Source organism: Plenodomus lingam (genome assembly GCF_022343315.1).
Source record: "Plenodomus lingam strain CAN1 chromosome Unknown contig_8, whole genome shotgun sequence".
Classification (NCBI taxonomy): Eukaryota; Fungi; Ascomycota; class Dothideomycetes; order Pleosporales; family Leptosphaeriaceae; genus Plenodomus; species Plenodomus lingam.
The window spans coordinates 568,291-588,718 of record NW_027093972.1 but is presented as its reverse complement, the minus strand read 5'-3'; the positions used below and the strand labels follow the sequence as shown (position 1 = coordinate 588,718).

General features: G+C 54.8%; 6 protein-coding genes across 6 annotated transcripts; 4 read left to right on the top strand and 2 right to left on the bottom strand.

Moving 5' to 3' along the window:
• Positions 1 to 835: 835 nt before the first annotated feature.
• Positions 836 to 3,713, top strand: IAQ61_010233 (uncharacterized protein). The gene is made up of 10 exons (XM_003841562.2): positions 836 to 1,086; positions 1,168 to 1,205; positions 1,363 to 1,442; positions 1,509 to 1,531; positions 1,591 to 1,735; positions 1,785 to 1,807; positions 1,855 to 1,892; positions 1,949 to 2,512; positions 2,598 to 2,949; positions 3,017 to 3,713. The coding sequence occupies exons 1-9, from the start codon at positions 970 to 972 to the stop codon at positions 2,731 to 2,733; spliced, it is 1,164 nt and encodes a 387-aa protein (XP_003841610.1). The 5' UTR covers positions 836 to 969; the 3' UTR covers positions 2,734 to 2,949; positions 3,017 to 3,713.
• Positions 3,714 to 4,056: 343 nt separating this feature from the next.
• On the bottom strand, positions 4,057 to 5,068 carry IAQ61_010232 (uncharacterized protein). Its single transcript, XM_003841560.2, has 3 exons — positions 4,915 to 5,068; positions 4,749 to 4,844; positions 4,057 to 4,695 (listed from the first exon to the last, which is right to left on the bottom strand). The coding sequence occupies exons 1-3, from the start codon at positions 4,939 to 4,941 to the stop codon at positions 4,063 to 4,065; spliced, it is 756 nt and encodes a 251-aa protein (XP_003841608.2). The 5' UTR covers positions 4,942 to 5,068; the 3' UTR covers positions 4,057 to 4,062.
• Positions 5,069 to 5,136: 68 nt separating this feature from the next.
• On the top strand, positions 5,137 to 7,533 carry OCT1 (Mitochondrial intermediate peptidase; the record flags this gene model as incomplete). Its single annotated transcript, XM_003841559.2, has 1 exon — positions 5,137 to 7,533. One exon carries the CDS (start codon positions 5,137 to 5,139, stop codon positions 7,531 to 7,533), a length of 2,397 nt encoding a protein of 798 aa, XP_003841607.1.
• A 2,032-nt stretch (positions 7,534 to 9,565) lies between these two features.
• Positions 9,566 to 10,615, top strand: IAQ61_010230 (uncharacterized protein; the record flags this gene model as incomplete). The annotated part of the gene is made up of 4 exons (XM_003841557.1): positions 9,566 to 9,757; positions 9,872 to 9,999; positions 10,110 to 10,215; positions 10,307 to 10,615. 4 exons carry the CDS (start codon positions 9,566 to 9,568, stop codon positions 10,613 to 10,615), a joined length of 735 nt encoding a protein of 244 aa, XP_003841605.1.
• Positions 10,616 to 11,069: 454 nt separating this feature from the next.
• Positions 11,070 to 17,311, bottom strand: IAQ61_010229 (uncharacterized protein; the record flags this gene model as incomplete). The annotated part of the gene is made up of 2 exons (XM_003841556.2): positions 11,070 to 15,398; positions 15,449 to 17,311. 2 exons carry the CDS (start codon positions 17,309 to 17,311, stop codon positions 11,070 to 11,072), a joined length of 6,192 nt encoding a protein of 2,063 aa, XP_003841604.2.
• Positions 17,312 to 17,578: 267 nt separating this feature from the next.
• On the top strand, positions 17,579 to 19,852 carry IAQ61_010228 (uncharacterized protein; the record flags this gene model as incomplete). The annotated part of the gene is made up of 2 exons (XM_066098710.1): positions 17,579 to 17,838; positions 17,908 to 19,852. Exons 1-2 carry the CDS (start codon positions 17,792 to 17,794, stop codon positions 19,850 to 19,852), a joined length of 1,992 nt encoding a protein of 663 aa, XP_065951255.1. The 5' UTR covers positions 17,579 to 17,791.
• Between the last annotated feature and the right edge of the window lie 576 nt (positions 19,853 to 20,428).

The following is a 20,428-nucleotide window of genomic DNA, read 5'->3' as shown; positions in this document are numbered from 1 at the left end:
TGGGCTACCAGGTACGGTACCGGTACTAGAGTAGAGTAGACACCAACAATACACAACCCCAACCCCATGGTCAAAAAGCCAACCGAACCCGTACGATCGGACAGCTAGCCTGCGGCACAGCTGCATGACATTTCTCACCATGCGGATTTTCCCTTTTTTCCCCCTCCCCCAAACTCGAGATGCTGTCTGAAAGAGTCAGCTCCCGGGACAGCGGCGAGCTGTCTACCCAGTCCCTCGGAATGAAGGGGGCGAGGGGGGCTCGTCAGCAGCGGTCGCATGCCAGGCAGCTGGTTTTCGTAGCTTGGAGGCGTTATTGCACGGATGCGATTCGGCGCGTCGGGTGGCAGAGATGTGGGCCGGTTCGGTTGGCATGCGGGCTTGGATGGGGGGGGGGAGGTAGGGTTGTCGGAGTAGGGTAGGTGGTGTAGGCATATACATACCGTGTGTGTGTGTGTGTGTGTGTGTGTGTGTGTGTGTGTGTGTGCGTGTGCGTGTGTTCTTCTTGTGTGTGGTGCTAGGTAGAACGAGCGGGTGACGGACTGGCTGTGGGCGTGTTTGGCGTGGTGTTGCGGGGCTGGTGCTGGCTCGACCCGAACACGCCAGACCCAAGTCACGATAGTACAATCATCTAGAAGTGAGCACACACACACACACACACACACACACAGCAGAGACCAGAGTCCAGAGGACCAGAGACGAGACTGAAAGGTTGCAAAGGGATCTGCCGTCCCGGTTCGGCGCTGACCGCCTCCACAACCCTGGCCTTGGGTTCGCTTGACCGTTGACGAACGACAATGCCATACAGCTGGGTTTCGCTTTCGCCTCCCCTCCCTCGACACGACTCGCCTGCCCACCCACCCCCATCCCACTCTGCGCCCCCCCCCCCCCCCTTCCTTCAAGGCAATAATAAGCAGCGCAAAAGAACATAATACAAAACCCAAAAAAAAATTGGAAAAAAATTAGAAAACTATGCCCACCTCTTCCGCCTTTGAGCGCGAGCGCGCCCGTCTCGAGAAGCTGCGTCCGCTCTCCAGCGCGACCGATCTCACCGACTTCACCGTGTCGACAACCACCATGGAGCCCGATGTAGGTTGCTTTTCGCCCCCGCTAACAACAAAAAAAAAGAAAGCTGGGAATCACATTGCTAATCTTTGCGCGACTGTGTAGTCGGATCCGGGCTCGGATGACTTGGCCGACTTTGAATCGTATGCGGCATATCTCTTTACTGCCTCCAGCTCGACGCTTTTCTTGTTCATCTTAGCCTTGTATTGATCCTTGTTGTTGTTCTTCTTCTTATCATTATCCTCCTTCTCCTACTCTCACTTCTACTTCTTCCTCTTCTTGGCTAACATGCTGCTCCAGAGAAACTCAGAGTCTGACACCCAGCATCTGGGACTATGTCCACCAATATGGCAGAACCTATCACCGATACATGGCCGGAGGTAAGCAATGACATTGCCAGACGAGAATTCTTTATTTCGCCATGGGACAAGCACTGACAGCCTCAGCTTATCCGTTTCCAAATGACCGAGTACGCCCTTGCTGACGGAAGACTACCACTTTTCAACATGACTGACCCTTGGCACACAGCCCGAGCAAGATCGGCTAGACATGCAGCACGCCATATTCAAAGCCTTGTTCAACCAACGGAATTACTATGCTCCACTTAAGCGGTCCAAGATGAAGCGAATGCTGGACATTGGCTGTGGCACTGGCAAATGGTGCATGGAGATGGGTAGGTAGACACCCAAACGACCAAGCTGGGCGCGGCTGACAGATTGTAGCCAAAGAATTCCCAAAGACGAGAGTGCGTAGTACGCACAAGACCATCCACTCGCAACTAACATGCTCCAGGTCGAAGGCATCGATCTCTCTCCCATACAGCCCGACGTGTAAGTCCATCCTCCAACAAAACAGTCATGTCCCACACCAACACTCAACCCCCAAGCACCCCTGGCAACGTAGACTTCTTCATCGACGACATCCGGCGCAAAGAATGGTGGCGCTGCACCCAACCCTACGACTACATCCACACCCGCTTCTCCCTCGGCATCTTTGAAGACTTTCGCGAAATCATCCAAAAGGGGTTCAACAACCTCGACCCCGGCGGATGGATGGAGTCGCAAGAAATCTACCCCAAAGTCTACTGCGACGACAACACCATGCCGCCCGACTTTGAGCTCCTCGAATGGACAAAGACGCAAGACATGGCCGCCATGCGTCTCGGCATGCCCCTCCGCATCGCCAACAAACTGAAGAACTGGTACGAGCAGGCGGGCTTCGTCGAAGTCAAGCAGGAAATCTTTTGCATCCCCATCAACAGCTGGCCACGCGACGCTCGGCATAAACTGCTCGGCAAGTTTCAGCACTGGAACATGGTCGCCGGCGTCCACGCCTGGACAGTCGAGTACTTTGTCCGCGCCCTGGGCTGGACGCCCGCCGAGGTCGAGGTGTACCTGGCACACTTGCGAAAATCAATTGGAGACAAGTCTGTGCATGCTTACTACAAGGTGTAGGTTTTCTTCTTCTTCTTCATCTTTTTCCTCCTCTCACGTCCTGTTCACCCCAGCCATGACGGTGCTAAAAGGAAAAAATAGTTACGTAGTATGGGGCCGCAAACCCCTCGCCACCGAACCTCCCAGCCCCGTACCCAAGCCCTCACACTGGCCCAAGGATCCCACTGAAGACGACGACGAGGCCGACGACGACGACGATACGTATACGGTTGTGTAAATCCAGCCCTTACGACAGACGGACACATAGACGAACAAGACATGCACCGCTCATCCCCTGCCTCCCAATATCCAACATCCAACATCCAACATCCCCACCCTCAACCTCCAGACTCGCAGCGTTTCCACGCCCCCAAACACGGAATGTAACGCGCATACATGTAGGAAATCACACCCCCCCCCCTCCTATTTCTTCCCTCGTTTCTCTCACGATACAGTACGTCAATCCTATAAACACACACTCACGTCTTGATCGCGCACACGCAACTAACATGTCCCGCTAGACAGTCATCTCCATCCATCCACCCTGCCATCCACCCATCCATACCCACCCACGCATACAAAACATTTATTCCCACCATACAGCGGCATATTCATCTCGGCGTCTCTCTCCTCTCCAATCCTTTCTTCTCCATTTCCTTTTCCATCATCGTTCTGACCTTGCTTTTTGACTTTGTCTTTCATCCCCTCTTCCCTTTTCCTTTTCTTTTCCAGCCCACCCGTCTGCTTCCGCGCTTCCAAGCCGTCACCCTCTCATACACCACCACTGCCCTCGCCGCGTGGCTGGGTTGGTGCGAGTCGCGTTTTGAGGTGTCCGGCACGGCACGGCACGGCACGGCACGGCACGGCATGGCATGGCATTTGAAAGCGGCTTGTGGGGGATGAGGTGGCGGTGTGCTTTCTTGTTTTCAAAAATATTATTTTTCGGCATCGTCGTCGTCGGGGTTAATCATGTCGTCGTCGTCATCGTCATCGTCATCGTCGTCGTTCTTCTCTTTTCTAATCCTTGTTGTTGTTGTTATCGAGCGCAAGATGCGATGGGCCATGTGCGATACGGGATACGAGGTATTAGCGGATAGGGATTTGAGCTTTGGGGCGGGTTGTTTTGTTGTTTTCTTTTGCTGGTGCTGGTGCTGGTGCTGGTGCTTGGGGAGGTGGGAGATGGGAGGGGAAGGGAAGGGGTGGGAAATGGAGGGAGGGGAGGAAAGGGGTGGGAAATGGAGGGAGGGGAGGAAAGGGGTGGAGGTGGAGGTGGAGGTGAAAGTAAAATTAAAAGTAAAAGAAGACAGTAAAGCAAAGTGGAGAAGAGTAAAAAGAGTAAAGGAAATATACAAATGCAAATTTTTAAAAAAAAACTGGCAACCATGACTTACCAAGACCATCTCACTACCATCAGAGCACATGATACATGGCACAAAAAGACCAAACACAAAAACTACAACTGATAATCTCTCTATTCTCTTCCTGGACCCAAGACTACTCTTGCCTAATTTTCCCCTCGACCTCACCACTATGATACAAAGCCCTCCTCCTCCTATCTAAACCCCCATCAACGCCCCTTCCTAACCCAACCCTCCAACCCCTCCCTCGTCTCCGCCAACTTCCCCTCCACCATCGCCGCCGTCCCAACCGCATGCGCCCTCCCCGTCTCCAAGAACCGCTCAACCCGCTCCTTCGTCCTCACATGCGCATCCGCCAACACCGGATACTCCTTCTCATACCGCCACACCAGATCCCCCACATTCCGCGACGTAATCGGCAACACGACGTTCGCAGCCGTCAGACCCACGGCAAGCGGCACCGAGGCCCGGAGCAGGATGTTGCGGTTGCGTGTGACGATGGAGCCGGCCATTGAGGCTACGAGCACGTATAGTGCGCCGGGGAGGACGCGCTCGTTGGATTCGGGGGGCGGGGCGAGGGAGCGCAGGGTGCTGGTGAAGGAGTGCTCGAGGTTGAGGGTTTTGGTTAGGGCGCCGTCGAGGGCCGATTCGGCGCGCACGGTTTGCTGGTAGAGGGAGAGGCGGGCGCGGCCGATTTGGGTGGCGAGGAGGTCGGTTGGGGTTGGGCGGTAGGGGGTGGAGGGGGTGGAGGCTTCTTGGGAGGGGGAGGGGGTGGGTTCTTGGGAGGGGAGGGTTGGGGCCGTGGTGTCGAGGGGCATGTCGTCGTAGATGGGCTTGCGGTTCTGGGGGTTGGGGTTAGTCATGGTCGGTATTGTGGAATCAGAGGGAGACGTACGGTGATGTCGACAGCGCGCTCTTCTGCGTGGATGGTGCCGGGAGCGAAGACTGCGGCTGCGGAAACTGCGGCCATTGCGGGGACGACGAGGGCGCGCTGCATCGTGGGTGTTAGTTTTTTGCCATGTGAGAATGATGGAGGATGAGGAATGGCCGAGATCACTCACCTGCCGAAACAGCGGTCGGAAAGCCATTGTGGATGGAGCGCAATGGATGGCGATGCAATTGTCTCGGGAACGTCTAGCTTTCTCGTCGTCGTGGTGTTGGAGCTTCCCGACATCAGCGATAAACTTGGGTGCACGTGACCCGTCTTTGCCGCCAAGCTCCCATGGCTTCCTCTGCGCTTTCATGTCAATCTCCCAAACCTCACCGTCTTGCCCTCTGCCGCCATGCTCAAGCGCCTCGCCCGCGCAAAGCCCTTGCCATGGATCTGCCAGCAATGCCAATGGCAAAAGCAGCGCCCGCGCCGGCTCAACAGCACTTTGGCGGCCTCGTCGGTGCACGCCCGCGACTCCCCGGCACTGCCACAGGAGGCTGCTGCCCTGTACGGACTGTCGGCCAGCGGCAAGACAGACGATGAAGCCCTCCGCAAGGTGTTTGATAATTCCGCCTTCTGGGACAGCTTCCGGCGCTCTTCAAGCGCAAGACAGGAAAAGCCGGCTGGCATCATTGGGAATAAATACCTGACCCACCCCGAGGGCTTTGTCGATTTCGTCTCCATTACCATTCAGCGCTGCAATGCCGTGGTGCAAAAGGTGTCGGCTGCGCAGTCGACCGAAGAGTTGAGAAATATTGTCAAGGACTTGGACAAGCTCAGCGACCTGCTCTGTCGCGTCATAGACTTGGCCGACTTTGTGAGGGGCACGCACCCGGATCGCAAGTTCCAGACCATGGCCGTCAAGGCCTACCATACCCTCTTTCAGTACATGAATGAGTTGAATACAACGCCGGTGTTGTACGACCAGCTCAAGAGAGCGTCGGAAATGGCCGAAGTCTATGGGGTTTGGACCGAGGAAGAGCGCATAGTGGCTAGGATACTCATGGAAGACTTTTCAAGATTTGGCATTGGATTAGACGAAAAGACTAGACAGCGGCTCGTAGACTTGAGCGGCGAGATTGCAGAAGTGGGCTCACAGTTTGTCGAGGGCATGGCGCCTGAGACACCGACGTTGAGATTCAAGGCGCAGAAGTTGAAAGGGCTGGACCCGAACCTGGCAAAGTCCTTGACCAACTGGGGTGAGACGAGGATATCTACAATGCATCACGAGGCACAGAGTATACTTCGATTCGTACAAGATCCAGACGTGCGGAGAGAAACATACATGGCTGTACGGACAGCCAGTAAACCCAGCATAGCCCGGCTGGAGAAGATGCTGAAGTTGCGCGCAGAACTCGCGCAGTCGTCTGGCTACGAAACTTTTGCACACATGACGTTGGAGAACAAAATGGCACGCACCCCAGAGGCTGTCAATACCTTCCTCAACGCCCTCTATGAAGACAGCCGGCCTGGCGTCCTGGCCGACCTGAACGAACTAATCGACTTGAAGAAGAGCGATGCCCACCAAGACAATTTCCCCAACCGCATCAACGCCTGGGACAAGTTTTACTACACGCAAAAACTCCTCGCAACCCTGGAAAATCAATCAAGAATCCGCTCTGCCGATCCTCTCTCTGCATACTTTTCCGTCGGCACCGTCCTACAGGGTATATCACGCCTCTTCGACCGTCTCTACGGCGTCCGCTTCGTTCCCAAAGAGACGCAACCAGGTGAAGTGTGGCACCCGGGTGTCCGACGCCTCGATGTGGTCTCCGACACCGAGGGGCACATTGCAGTCCTCTACTGTGATCTCTACTCACGTCCCGGCAAGACGCCCAATCCCGCACACTTTACGCTCCGCTGCAGTCGGGAGATTCTGCCCTCTGAACTGGCAGAAATGAGCCACATGCAACACCGCTTCTCGTCCCCCATTGAAGCAGCCACAGACGGCATGCCCGTGACCTTCAACGCAGAGCGAGGAAGCTACTTTCAGCTCCCGACCATAGCCCTCGTCTGTGACTTCAGCGCCTCCTCCGCCGGCCGACCCACCCTCCTCAACATCCACGACGTACGAACCCTCTTCCACGAAATGGGCCATGCCCTGCACTCCATCCTCGGCCGCACATGCCTGCAAAACGTATCGGGCACCCGCTGCGCAACCGACATCGCCGAGCTCCCCTCCGTGCTCATGGAGCACTTTGCCTTTTGCCCCCACGTCCTGCGCCTCTACGCCCGCCACTGGGAAACCGACGCCCCGGTGCCCATGGCCGCGCTCGAAAAACGACTGGCGGTCGACAACCGCAGCGCCGCCGCCGAACTCGAGAGCCAAATCCTCCTCTGCATGCTCGACCAAGTCTACCACTCCGCCCTGCCCGCTCACCCAAACTTTGACTCGACAGCCACCTACCACGATATTTACAACCGCTACGCCTCTGTTCCCGAACCCGCGGGCACCGCCTGGCAGGGCTTCTTTGGCCACTTGTTTGGCTACGGCGCGACGTATTATTCCTATCTTTTTGACCGTGTGCTGGCCGCGCGGATCTGGGAGCATGTGTTTCAGCGCGATGGGGCCGAGGGCAGCTTGGATCGCAGGAATGGCGAGTTGTATAAGGAGGAGGTGTTGAAGTGGGGTGGGGGGAGGGATGGCTGGCAGTGTCTTGCGGGTGTGTTGGGCGAGGGCAAGCTCAAGGAGGGTGGCGAGGTGGCGATGAGGGAGGTGGGGAGGTGGGGGGTCAGGGATGGGAAGTGAAGGTTGCTAGGGTGGTTTGCATGGTGGTGATGGAGTGGCTGGGAAAAGGTTGCAGTGGCGAACCATGTTTGGCACGGTTGTATGGTATTGTGATACTCATCTGGCCATGACTATTTTTATGATATTGATGCTCATCAGGAGATTAGCGATTTGTAGTATATCACGCTCAGCATGGATAGTGTAAATAAATAAGTAATTAAAGCAATCTAGTCCTCGCTAAGGGGGGAACTAATGTGGACGAGATGGATGGATTTGTAAATAAGTTGTACGTGTGTTCAAGAAGATGTAGGAGAGGAGGAGGATGGAGCATACATGGCTGTGTTCGGCTGGTAGAATCACAAATGAAACGTGTAGATGGATATGGTATGGTTTGGTATATCGTAAAACTCTAGATCACAAACATGATGATAGCCTTACCCTTTCATACACATCGAGTACCCATACATACCCCCGAACAATAGTCACAGCAAAGGTAGCTACGAACCGGGCCGAATTCAGCACATGGCTCAAGCGGTTATAGGTAACCTGGGACGTGCATGGGGGGTTAAGAATTCGGACTTCAATACCTCTAGAACTACAGCATCGTGCTACTATATATACTATATTTCGTACGGGGGGATTCCTCTATAGTATCGACATTGTGTCTATACCGAATACTTCCACCCCGGGAGAAGGGGTGGACGGGGCAATAGGTGTTGCGCAAAATGTACACACTGTGAAGCCTCACTACATCCCCAACCCTCACCATCACCCCCCCAACCCCGTCGCCGCGGGCCACCCCCCACCCCCATCGAGCAGCGCAAACCGCGTGAAAGCCGGCCGCGCGGTCCCCCCCCGCGAACCTACACGCGAGAAAAGAAACTAGAAGTCATCATGTGGCTGCGCGACCCTCGCAACTACCGCGAAGTGCACGAGTCCAGGACGCAGCAATGTCGCGAGGGTCTTTCGTAGACTAGAAATCGTCGACCGCCCACGGATCTCGAGGCCGCGGCGTACTTTCGCATCGGGCATACGACGGTGGGCGAGTGGTGGCGCAAGAGAAATCGGATTTTGGCGGCGCGGAAGGAGTCGAGGACGAATCGGAGGGGTGGGCAGAAAAAGGACAAGGCTGGAGTGGCTACGGTGCTATGAAATGGATGCTTGCAAAGTAAGTTGATGTTACTCTGTGGGGATTTCTTTTTCTGGGATGATTTGGGGGTTAACTTTAGGCTGTTAATACTACACCAGACACAACACCAGATCGCTATATCATTGAGCCGCGACCTCAATTCCACAGCGCAAGTTCACCTTGATACCCAAACACGGCCCACGCCTTTTCTACCACCACACACTCCTATTCACCTCCTCCCGCTCCTCAAACCCAAGACCAATACAATAAACACATGACATCATCTCCAAATGAACCCCCCCTGCCGACAATCCCAATCTCCCATCCAGACATAACCGTCGCCCGGCACCGCAACTACCGCCCCAGCCCCTACCCACACATTAGCCGGGCTGGCTGCGCATGCGAAGACCACATTTGCCACATCCATCTGCTCGCCTGGATCCCAGCCAGCCTGCGAGATCATGAAACCCGCATATAAAAGAAACCCCGGGGAAAGAAGGCTGTGCACAAAAGCTTACTGCAATGCAACCTCACTGCTGAACTACCGACATGAAAGACCTCTCGCCCTTCCCCGCCCCCGTTCTCCCCGGGGAGTCGGTGGGTGACACGGCGTCTGGGGTGCATTCACTGGCGTATGGTCCTGTTGGCGTTTGTGCATGTGAGGATGTCTGAAGGGGTTTAAATGGAGGGCTAGAGTACGATAAATGAGCATGTGTTTCTGGTAAACTGTGTGTGTAGATTAGTGCGTAAGTTGGATTCCTAGGTAAAGTGACCCACCCATCACAGCACCAGTATGGAATAAAGCCCCTCGCAATAGCAAATCCCAAACTCCTTTATACATGTCCTCTTTCTTCATCACTACTTTCCCGATATACAGTGCACATCGTCTTTGTTCTACAGCGTTTGCCTCGCGACTATTTCATCATGAAACTCTCCGCCCTTCTCCTGTTCCTCCCCGCCCTCACCTCAGCCCATTGTATCGCCCAACGCGTCCGCGTCAACGGCCAGGACTATGGCCAGGGCAACGGGATACGCGTTGCCGGCTCGAATAATCCAATCACTGATGTCAAAGATGGGAATCTTGCTTGTAACACTGGCTTATCTTCGAGTAGTAAGGTATGCAGATATCTTCCTCCTTGCCCTGGTCTGACACCCATCCACCCACCCATCCATCCATACAATTATCCAACCCAAAGTCCCCACTACTAACACATCTCCCTTCCCCCCCAGGTCATCGACGTCAAAGCCGGCGACCAGGTGGGCGTCATGTGGGGTCATGTCCTAGGCGGACCGCAATTTGCAGGCGACAAGGACAATCCGATTGCGCCGAGTCACAAGGGGCCTACGCTATTCTACATGTACGTTTATATCCCCTCGTACCGTGGATCCGATTCCCCGGTCGTTTAGTAGGACATGGCGGGGGATGGGGGCGGCGATATCATACTGACATGTAGGGCACGCACGACAGGGCCAAGGTCGATAACGCGGCCACTGCGTCACCTGCTGGACTCAAGTGGTTCAAGGTGTTTGAGGACGGACTCGATGGCGTTGGGAAATGGGGTGTGGATAGGATGGTATGTCCCTCCCCTTTTCTTCCTTGACTCTCCCACACCCACACACCCAAGACCCCCATCCACCCCTCCTGACCCCCCACCTTCACCCCAGATCACCGCAAACGGCTGGCAAGACCTCACCCTCCCCCCCTGCCTCGCCCCGGGCGCCTACCTCCTCCGCGCCGAAATCATCGCCCTCCACTCCGCCAGCAAGCCCGGCGGTGCCCAATTCTACGTCGGCTGCGCCCAGCTCAACGTCTCGGGTGCCGGGTCCAGCACTGGCTCTGCAACGGTGTCGTTTCCGGGTGCGTATCAGAGTGCGGATCCGGGTATTTTGGTTAGTATTTATGATAAGAATGGGAAGCCGGTGGGGAATGGGACGCCGTATAAGATTCCGGGGCCGGCGAAGATGGGGTGTTAAGGGGAAGGGAAGGGGGTTGTTTGTGGGGGAGAGAGGACGGGTGAGGAGGCTGGGGGTTTAGGGGTGAGTATTTTCATCTGATAACAACCCAGAAGGTGGAAAAGTAGAGTTGAATGCAATTTCCACTACGATTGTATACCCTAAAGCCTGCCATTTCATTGCATATTGTGGGGGGTAAACGTCCTCGCACTCGCCGTCCTGACATCTTCACCGGCTTCAAACCTGAAGGACAGTCTGGAGAACACTCTACACCCAAACAACCTCACCTAACCTCATATAAAACCCCGGATGTGTGTGTGTTGAGGGTCATGGACTAAGCAAGGAGGATTATAAATTGGTCTTACATGCTTGGATGCTTGGTTGTGTTTTGCTGATATGCTGTATTGGGTACGCTGTGAACCACCATACCACCCTTACTACATCTTTCTTCCATCCTTCCCCCCAAAAACACTCATTACACAGCGACTCTCCTCCCCCTATCCGACACCCCCGCCTTCAACCGCTCCACTACCTCCCGTCCCAGCCACCTCAATCTCCCATCCGCCCGCCCCGCCCGCTCAGCCCACTCAAACACGCCCCTCAACTCCCTGAGCTCCTCCACCTTCCAACTGTGCGACAGTCTGCCCAGCACAAGTCTGCTTTCCACCACCGTCGCCCCCGGATCCAACCAACTCCTACTGTGCTGGTCCACCGGCAGCACAACCCCCTTGTCACTGGGCGAGATGTACGGCGTGAGCGCCGGCAGCGTGAAGATCCAGTGAAACAGCAATTGACTTGTTCGGACGGATTGAGCTTCATTGAGCGCGACGAGGGTGGCACTAAAGGCTGTGGCGTAGGTATCGTGTGCAGATCTCCGTCTCACGTAGAGAGTCTGGTTCCGCTCAAAGGACTTGAGGTGGAGTGCGTTGTAGACGAAGTCGAGCGTTGTGGGCCAGTATGTCTGATCAGCTGTCTCGATGCGTTTGACGAGGTGTAGTTCTGGGAGGAGACAGGGTGCGACGAGGGTTTTGCTGTGCGTGTTTGTGCTACTGGTACTACTGGTACTACCATCCTTGAGATGGACGACAATGGGCATGGAGATGGCACGGCCCGTATCCACATCGCGGACCACCAGGCATCTGGGCTCAGCAGCGAGGACCCAGAAGTGGCGGAATGCTTGGAGATGGGCTTTCGAGTCCTGGACATCGGAGGGGAAGATAGGGTAGAAGGCACAGATCAGGCTTGCAATGGCTTTATTCGAGCGACTGAAGGTTTGCGTACCGCCTGCAATGAACAGCGCGCCAAAGGCCATGTGTGCGGCTAGATGGGAACCATAGGGTGCTTCGGGACCAACTCTGCCGTGCAAACCACGCAGCCGGCGGAAGACGTCGAGGTCGCCTGTACCAGCCATTACGGTGGCTGCTGCAAGAGCAACGAGATCTTGGCAATTTCGTACAGTGTTTCGGCAGAGGCGCGAGTCCCAGCGAAGAGCTGGTAGCTTGTTAATGCGTATCAACTGGTCTAGGTACTTGAGTAAGAAGTCCCGGACTTGCTTGTCGCCGGTCCCTGCGTGCTTGAGTGAGACGCTCCACAGGAGGCCGGTGACGATGTTGAAAAATGGCATCTGTTCGCTCCGGAGCTTGTCGATTTGTTTGAGATCATAGAAGACGCGGTATTCAACGGGAAGACTGTTGATAACCCAGGTGTCGTTGGCTTCAATGCCGTCCCACATGATGATGTGCTTGGCCATGATACGGAGGAGGAAGATGTCTGGGCGAACATAGTCGAACTGGGGGAGGGTATCTGGTATGTCAATCTTACGCGCAACCGACTGATCATGCGTCTTCATGAAGATGAGTGCGACTGCTATCACGGCTCCAGCAGTCGCTTGATCGAGTATGTGCACAATGTCTACCGGTTTGGGGGCGACTGCAACTTTCATCAATCGTTCGACGATGCGCATATCATGTAGACCTCGAAGGTCTTTGCCTTTGCCCAGGTTGATGAAGCCCAGAGCGAAGCCCGCAGCCAACCTGTAAGCTTCATCTCGGAGTGTGTCTGGAGGCTCAGATGGATCTGGAACATCAACGTGCTCAATCTCCGAAAGCATGACTTCACTCATCCGACGATGCTGGGTATTGTAGTAGAGCAAGCCAATACCCATGAGACCTGTTGTTTGGGTATAGGGCGACAGGTTTAGTTCCGCCGCCCCTTGTGGCAACATCCTCGTGACATGTACTGATAATAGTCGAGTGACGAGAGTGTCCATGGTGCCCATGAAGGAAGCTGATAAGCCAAGTAGCAATCCGACAGAAGTCATGGTGTGCTTTGGTGTCAGGTATTTAAAGGACAGCCACTTGGCGATTGTTCGCAAATGGCCGTTCAGTCCAAGTCCTAGCAGAAGACCGGCGTGCTTATTCGTCAATTCCGATGGCTTGTTGTACATGATCCAGGATGTGTCGATGCCCTGAGCATCACGCGAGATACTCAGACCAGCAGCCACACCTGCGTTGAAAAACGCCCAAAAGTACTTTTCTTCGGAAAAGCTATGGCGTTCGGCAGTAACGACATTCCCCATAGGCTTCATAAGGCATGATGTCGAGAAGCCGTAAAGGGGGTACTTCTCAGTCAGCAGCGGTTTCTTACTACTAAACTTGATCATGGAACTCCCGATGGGCAATGAGAATGTGCGGACCATGACCCATTGCATGAGTGCTTTTTGCCCTTCTAGCATTGCTGCATCGTCACCCCTGCTATCAGCTCTGTATTCTGCGACCGTTTGCTTCAAGGGTTCCATGAGCGCGTAGGCTTCCATGAAACGTCTGTCCTCGCGGAATATTAGTCGCGTGATATAGTGACGATCAACCTCGGCGGTTGACTGGACAGGCTCCGGGCGATCTGCACTTTGACATATGGTATGCACATCGCGTGTTATGGCCAGAGGATGCAAGTTGCCAGCTGTCAGAATGAGATGGCAGTCATGTAGAAATTCGCCGCTGGGAGTGTGACTAAGGTCAAGCTCTTCCCGTTCTATCAGTCTCAGTAAGGAGCTTGACCAAGTGGTGGGTGGATTCGCTTGACATCGTGTTATGGCTTCCATAAGAGGTGCTTTGGCAACCTCTGGTAGCGTAGACAGAACGTCTGGAGTTATGTCGCAAGACTTGATCAGCTCAACAACCCTTTGAGGACTTGAGTTCGGGTCTATATCGCGGAAGAAGGTGTGTAACGCAATGGTTCGTGGCGTCACCCCAGCAATGATCTCGTCGATGTTGATCGACGAATGTGGAGATGCCTTCGACTTGCGGATGAGCATTGCGAGAGTGGGAAAGGGCGCATAGCGTCGAGGACCGACAACGGTACCAAGCCACAGCATGATCGAAGGAGGCGTATCCCAAGGTTGGGAATGTAGTCGTACCTTCGACGTGAAATTGGATTCCTCGTATGCCCAATCATTGGCCGAACCACCGTCAAGATCGAAGAAGCCGCCCTGGCGCCAGTCCCAGGCGTCCCAACGAAGCCAATGTCCAATCTGAGCCAGCAGTGGAGCAAGATTGCCGGTTTGTGTACCTGCGAAATTGTGACACATCGTATCAAGTTTTCGTTCTTCGCGGAAAAGATGCAAGCAAACAACAATCTCAGAAAGCGATGAGATGCGGAGATCTTGCTTCTCAGATGGAGAAAGACGCCGCCAGCAATCATTAGTTGCTTTGCCAATGGGCGACCGAACATACTGGCGAGCTATCTCCATGCAAGTGAGGAGCATCTCGTCTTTCGACTTGATTTGCTGTGCGATGACCGGCATGTGGTGATTCGAGGATGAGCGCCTTGCAGGTGGGCTCATGGCTGAAGTCGATGGGTTTGAATGCAACGCCCACGCCCACGGCGATGTTTGCCAGCTCTTCATATGAGACTGAGAATTCTGGCGAGTACACATCAAATGCCACGCCGAGTCTTCGTCGTCGATAAGCTCATCTGGCTTGGCTTGACTGGACGGACGGCCTGAGCTTCTTCGATTATTGCGCCTTGTACGATTGCTTGATTTCCCCATCTTCTCATCTACAAACGGCACAGCCAGTGAAAGGACAGTGGCAACAAAAGCGTACCAGTCTCGAGATTGGCTTTCTTGATTCTCTGTTGACAACAGCTTGCGAATATTCCACCAGATCTCCAAGAGGAAGTCGCCGGTATAGCTTGGGAGCACTGTGCAGAGCACCCGGAACAGCTCCGCGACCATCCTATCTTCCGGAGATAGGCGGACTTCAAAGCGATGCCTACGATATTCTCCATCGATCAATTCGAACTTTCCTTTTGCCCCGAGGGATACGACATGTCGCAATGGTTTAGTCGCTAAAATGGTTCGCTTGGAACCAGCAGTGGCCCGGGTCTGATTGTCCTGTAAGATCGCATATGGATCGAAAAGTCTGATTGGACCAAGACTGATTTTCATGGGCAAGTGACTACCCCAGCCTGCTGTTAGTGACAGGCAGGGCTCGTGAGGTTCCGTTGAGGTAAGAAGGGCTACCCGTTCTACACAACCATCACGAAGTTTGACCAGATCTCGAGCGCCCTCAAGTCGCCGTATCCCCACATACCTAGGCACACATGCGTATCGCGGAGCAACGATACTTGATTTGGACTGAGTCGCAGATGCTGACGGCGATAGTCGTTTCCGCGTAACCGCAAGCTCAATCTCTAGAGGCTCTTGCAGGGAAGAGTGCGAAATGTACAAATACAGCTTTCGCTCATGGAGTGTGGCTGAGTTGAAGGGTGCATTCAGAGCCACAATTTTACATTGGGGTTGGTCCTGAATCAAACGATCAGTACAGCGACCAAGTCCAGATTATGATTCCTTACCTCTGGGTTGGACGGATTGCTTAATGTGAAGAGCCCATGGCGTAGATATTGCGTGACTGGTATTTCCGCAATCACACTTGTGACGAGCTCTTTGTGAAGGCCATCTCCAGGCCTTGGCTCTGCCGTACCATCAGGCGGTGCGAACAAATCATCAAGTTCGTCATGATCTTCTATCGTGTCGAAAGTGTCTTCATCCATTGTGTCTTCGAGGGGATCATCTATGGATGCAGCCCCCAAGCTCATCCTGGACGTGATACTGCCAGGAGTAGATGCTCTGTGACGAGAATGTGAGAACGCACCGCCCAAGCTCGTTCGATCGTGACCCATTGACCGTCGACTTCGCTGGCTAGCCCCAAAGCTTGTTGAAAAACTACCGCCAAGACTGTTGCGAGACGTGGCCATGTCCTGGAAAGCCGACTTGTCGAAACTGGTGGAGAGTTCGGCTCTCGAAAGTAATGAGCTCACACGCCTCGACTCCTTTGGCTGTCGTGCCATGTCGGAGTCGGGATTCAATTGAGAAGCGAGCGCATCCTCGACTGCTTGGTCTGACAAGCGCTCCTGTGATTGTGTGGCCTGCTTCAATGAAGGAGGTTGTGTCTTGCTGCGTGGAGCACCACCAAAACTCTCTCTTAATCTGTCAGCTCCTCGTGAGGCTGGGGTGGTTGCCCCAGTACCTGGCGCGGTGGCACCATGGGAGCTGCGCCGCCGATGCTTGTTCATTGGGACATGGGCGTGCTGTTTTCGAGAAGTTGATATTGATTTTGGCTCGAGGTAGGCTGCAGACCAGATTGTAAATACATTCGTCTCTGGATTGGCCGTGATGACCAGAAGCAGAGGTTTGTCATTGCCACTACGATCAAAAAGCACCTCATTCTGTGGAGAAACATACACGACCTCTTCGGCCTTATCCATGGCCTCCAACTTCCTGTGACTGGATCCATTCGTAGTCAGCAAGCCAGCGCGTTCGCCCCCTGCGATGACATTAACGACCAAGCCTAGTTCTGAGAGCGGATCTGTGAAAGAGTATAGCCTCGGAATTGTCTCTTGATTCAGCGCCGTCACAGGATTGATCATATCATCCAGGAATGTAGCTGGGCCGGATAGGCGTGATTTGCCCGGTCGCGAACCGCCCAATGAGCCGGCATGACGATGCAATGTCGGGGAGAAGCTCTGGGAGAAGCTCTGCGACAGGAACGACTGATTTGCCGTGAGGAAGGAATTGGGCGGGGCAGACGGAATAGAAGGACTTGAAGCAGCAGCGGTCCGAGGAGACGCGAGCTTTCTTTGAACCACCAAGCCACGCGCAGCAGGAAAGGCCTTGTCGACCTCGAAGGGGAGGTTCACAATGTGTGTAGCGCCGGACAGGAAGAAGACATGTGCTTGCGATCGCAGAAAGACGACGAGAGCACGAGACCGAACCTCAATGGTGGGCGGGGTGGTGTCGACGGGGGCATTCGGGTCCGTGGCGGGCTGGGTGCCCTGGGTCAGGAAGCTCTTGGACAGGTCCTGGCCATGATGTTCTGCAGCGACTCCAGCAGCCGCCTCGGTGGTGGTGGCGGCGGTGGCGGCAGCGGCATGCGAGGCTTCTTCGACGGGGAACCAGGTCAGCAGTGCCTGGATGACCTTTTCCTTGTCTACCTCGAAGCTGAAGACCTTGCGGATGACGCCTCCTCTCGACCAAACAACATGGTAGTCGGTCGTGACCAGCTCATCAATGGGGCTGTCGCTGTCGGTCGCCTCGGCGGTGGTGAAGGCCTGCCAGGTATAGTCGCGCTCCGAGCTCTCATGGCCGAGAATGGATTCGTGCACCAGATACTGTAGGCCGGCAGGCTTGTGGACCCCGATCGAGCGTAGGGAGGCCATGCGGAGGCTCGTTTCGTAACATGGGGAAAGAGTGAATTGGTGGGGGTGAAGGTAATACAGTAGTAGTGGGGGTAGTGGGGGGGGGGGGGTGGTTCGGGGTGGTGGTCTTAGTGAGGGCCTTTTTTTGGGTGAGTTTGTTGTTTGCGCGGGCGCGCAGTAGTTTGGTCGACAGGTGTGACGCGCTACCTTGTCGTGTTGTATTGTGTTGGGTGGGTAGACGCGCCTTCCCCAGGAATTTCGTCCAAATCGGAGCTCCGCAGCACCGTTCTGAGCTTCCTGCCCTGACTACCGGTACTATTACTACCACCACTACTATTACCACCACCACCTCCTCCTTCACCATCACCATCTAGCTTCCGAAGAAATTGCCACATATCGACCCATCCCACAATCCCTGCCACATCCTCAGACCCTGCAGCAAAATACTACAACGAATCCATCCATCCCAGCGCGCAAGCTAGCCTGGCGACCTACCCAACCATGAAGAAGCCCATTGTCACAACCAAGGGCAAAACAACCCAGCTCAGGTACTCAACACATCACACCTTCTCCAGCCTAGCTGGGCAAGCACCATCACTGACAATCATCCCAATTAGATATGAGCTCCCACATCGTGTCCACGCCTCAACAATATATCCCCTCAAAGCTCCCAATGGCTCCACCATCGTCCTCTACGCCTACGACTCGGGCGTGGGCGTCCTGTGGAGAGGGGGCCGCCCGCTGAAGAAGGAGGCTGCACCGCCGTCAAAGCAGCCGTCAAAGCCTGCCAAGGTCAACGGCACAAGCAACGATGCCATCATGATCATCGACTCCGACGACGAGGAACCCGCAAAAGCTGCCGCGCCCACCTTGCCAGAGGCTGAGTTCGAAGACGAGGAAGAGGAGCTCGATCCTGATCAGCCATACCCATCCTTTGTACAGCAAGTGCGCATTGCGCTCAGCACAGAAGTCTTGCATATCACTGTTCCTCGAATACCCACAGTCTCAACACTGCGACCGGCGGACACAATTCCTCCAGTGTTCAGCAAAAAGATGGTCTTCACAGTCGCCTGTGCAGACTCCACCATAAGAGTCATCACGCTGCCATTGACTCCCCCGCCAGAGGCCGCAAAAGAAAAGCCTCTCAGCCCCAGGTCACAGATCGGTGAGGAGGTGTTCAAGGTGCACGGCCACCAGAGCGTCTTGAGGGGTGTCAGCATGACGTGGACTGCTAGGGGAGAGCCAAGGCTGCAAGACAGAGCAGAAGACGACATGGACCTCGATGAAGAGCTGGATGTCACTGCAACGCCCGGCCGTCGGCGCCGCAAGCAGCAGCAAGGACGATCGCACTCCAAGCCACGCGATACCGAAGGCTTTGATCTGCTTGTGGCATCCCATTCTGCCGAGCTGGGAGGCCTACTCAAGATTTGGCGCTTCGAACTGGCGGAGGATACCGTGCGTGTGGAACATCCAGTCGTACCCTACAGAACGCTCCACTTGCGCAAGCCAGCTTCTCGGGTCGCGTTCAACACCGCGCAATATCCGAAACAGCGGCACTCGCAATTACTCATCGCCGACTCGGCCGGTCTTGCGCGCATATACGATCCATTTGTTCCTCCCAGCCAGAAGCGACGGGCAGGTGGCGGTCAGAACGAGACTGGCTCCTTCATCGCTACCTTGAGATCAACATTCGAAGGCGTCAAGAACCCTACACTTACGCCGGCACTACTTGCCAAACGCAAAGCCATCCTTGATGCCGCGTGGACATCGGACGGTAATCACATTCTCGCTCTGCTAGCGGACGGTGAGTGGGGTGTGTGGGACGTCGACAGGTCTGGCCCGAGTCCACATGCAGATCCTTCAGCATTTTCCTTGCGTGGATTCGTTGGAACCTCTGAAAAAGAGAGCAGCACCAGTGGTGTTGCCAGTCCTAAGCGTGGGGGTCGCAACATGCTTGCGCCCATGACGCCCAACACTCGGCGCAGGAAAGAGGAGACGTTGTTCCAAGGAAGCTCCTCCAATGCGACCGTAACACGAGGAGGTATCTCGGTCGCTTCCTCTCCTTCTACTAACAGTGGATCAAGCGAAGAGTCTATCCTCATATGGTATGGGTCTGAAATTCACAGGATAGCCGATCTTGCCAAGTTCTGGGCTCGGGCAGTGTCTGCTCGCAATGGTACTTCATTGTCCGGCCCGGGTCTGCAAGTACAGGATGTATCACTCTTCGGAGAAGTCATCACGTCGGTCTCGCAGTTCGACACCACCGCACAGGCGTCACGCATGGCTATAGCGAGAGATGTTCTCATATCAGCTGAACACCGCCTCATCATCACCACGAGCACAAGCCAGCCTGTTGGAAGAGATCTGAACGCCGTATTCGCAAAGGAACAGAAGGAAGAAGAGCTCTCAAGGAAAGCCGATCAAGCTCTGCTCTCCCGTGGCGAGCTTGATCTCGGCGGCATGGACAGACTGCTCGATAACATGGAAGGTAAGGGAGGGGATTCCAAGACTCTGACTATGGGCGGACCTCGAAAAGTTCTATTCGCATCCTCTGCAGCTTGAAAATGGTCTGCACAGGAACAGCATTCGACCATATTGCACTCTCGGAGGAAGCTACCATCTCACGAAGAGGTGCAAGGCTAAGATACCCCAACAAAGCGTGAACTTGTCTTAACCTCAGCATTTAGCTACTAATACAACGCCCAAGTCTCGCTCCCAGCACAACCGTCCAACATCTCCCATCTCCCATGTCTAATCCCCGACCTCCCCCATCTCCTCTCAAACCCCCAATTTCCCCTCCTCCTCTTCGCGGCCTAAGGTGGAGCTCAGCGACCAGACCCATTCCTGCTGCTCAGTATAGCCTCGCGAAACATTAAACTCAGTACCCCCCCAAAAGAACCCAGTCGCCAATACCTCTTTCCCGCGCGCTCGTTCCCCCTAGTACCCTCGCAAGAGCGAACGGGGCCTCTCCTTTTGGAGCGGTTAAACTAAAGCCGTGGGTTGAGGGCGCTTTTGTCTGGATTGCTGGGGGTGTGGGTACATGCACGTCTTCTTCTCTTTTCCTCTTTTTCCTTTTTGTGAAAAGAGGAAAAGAGAAATGTTTTCCCCGTGTAGTGTTCTCAGCTGCATGTGCCTAGC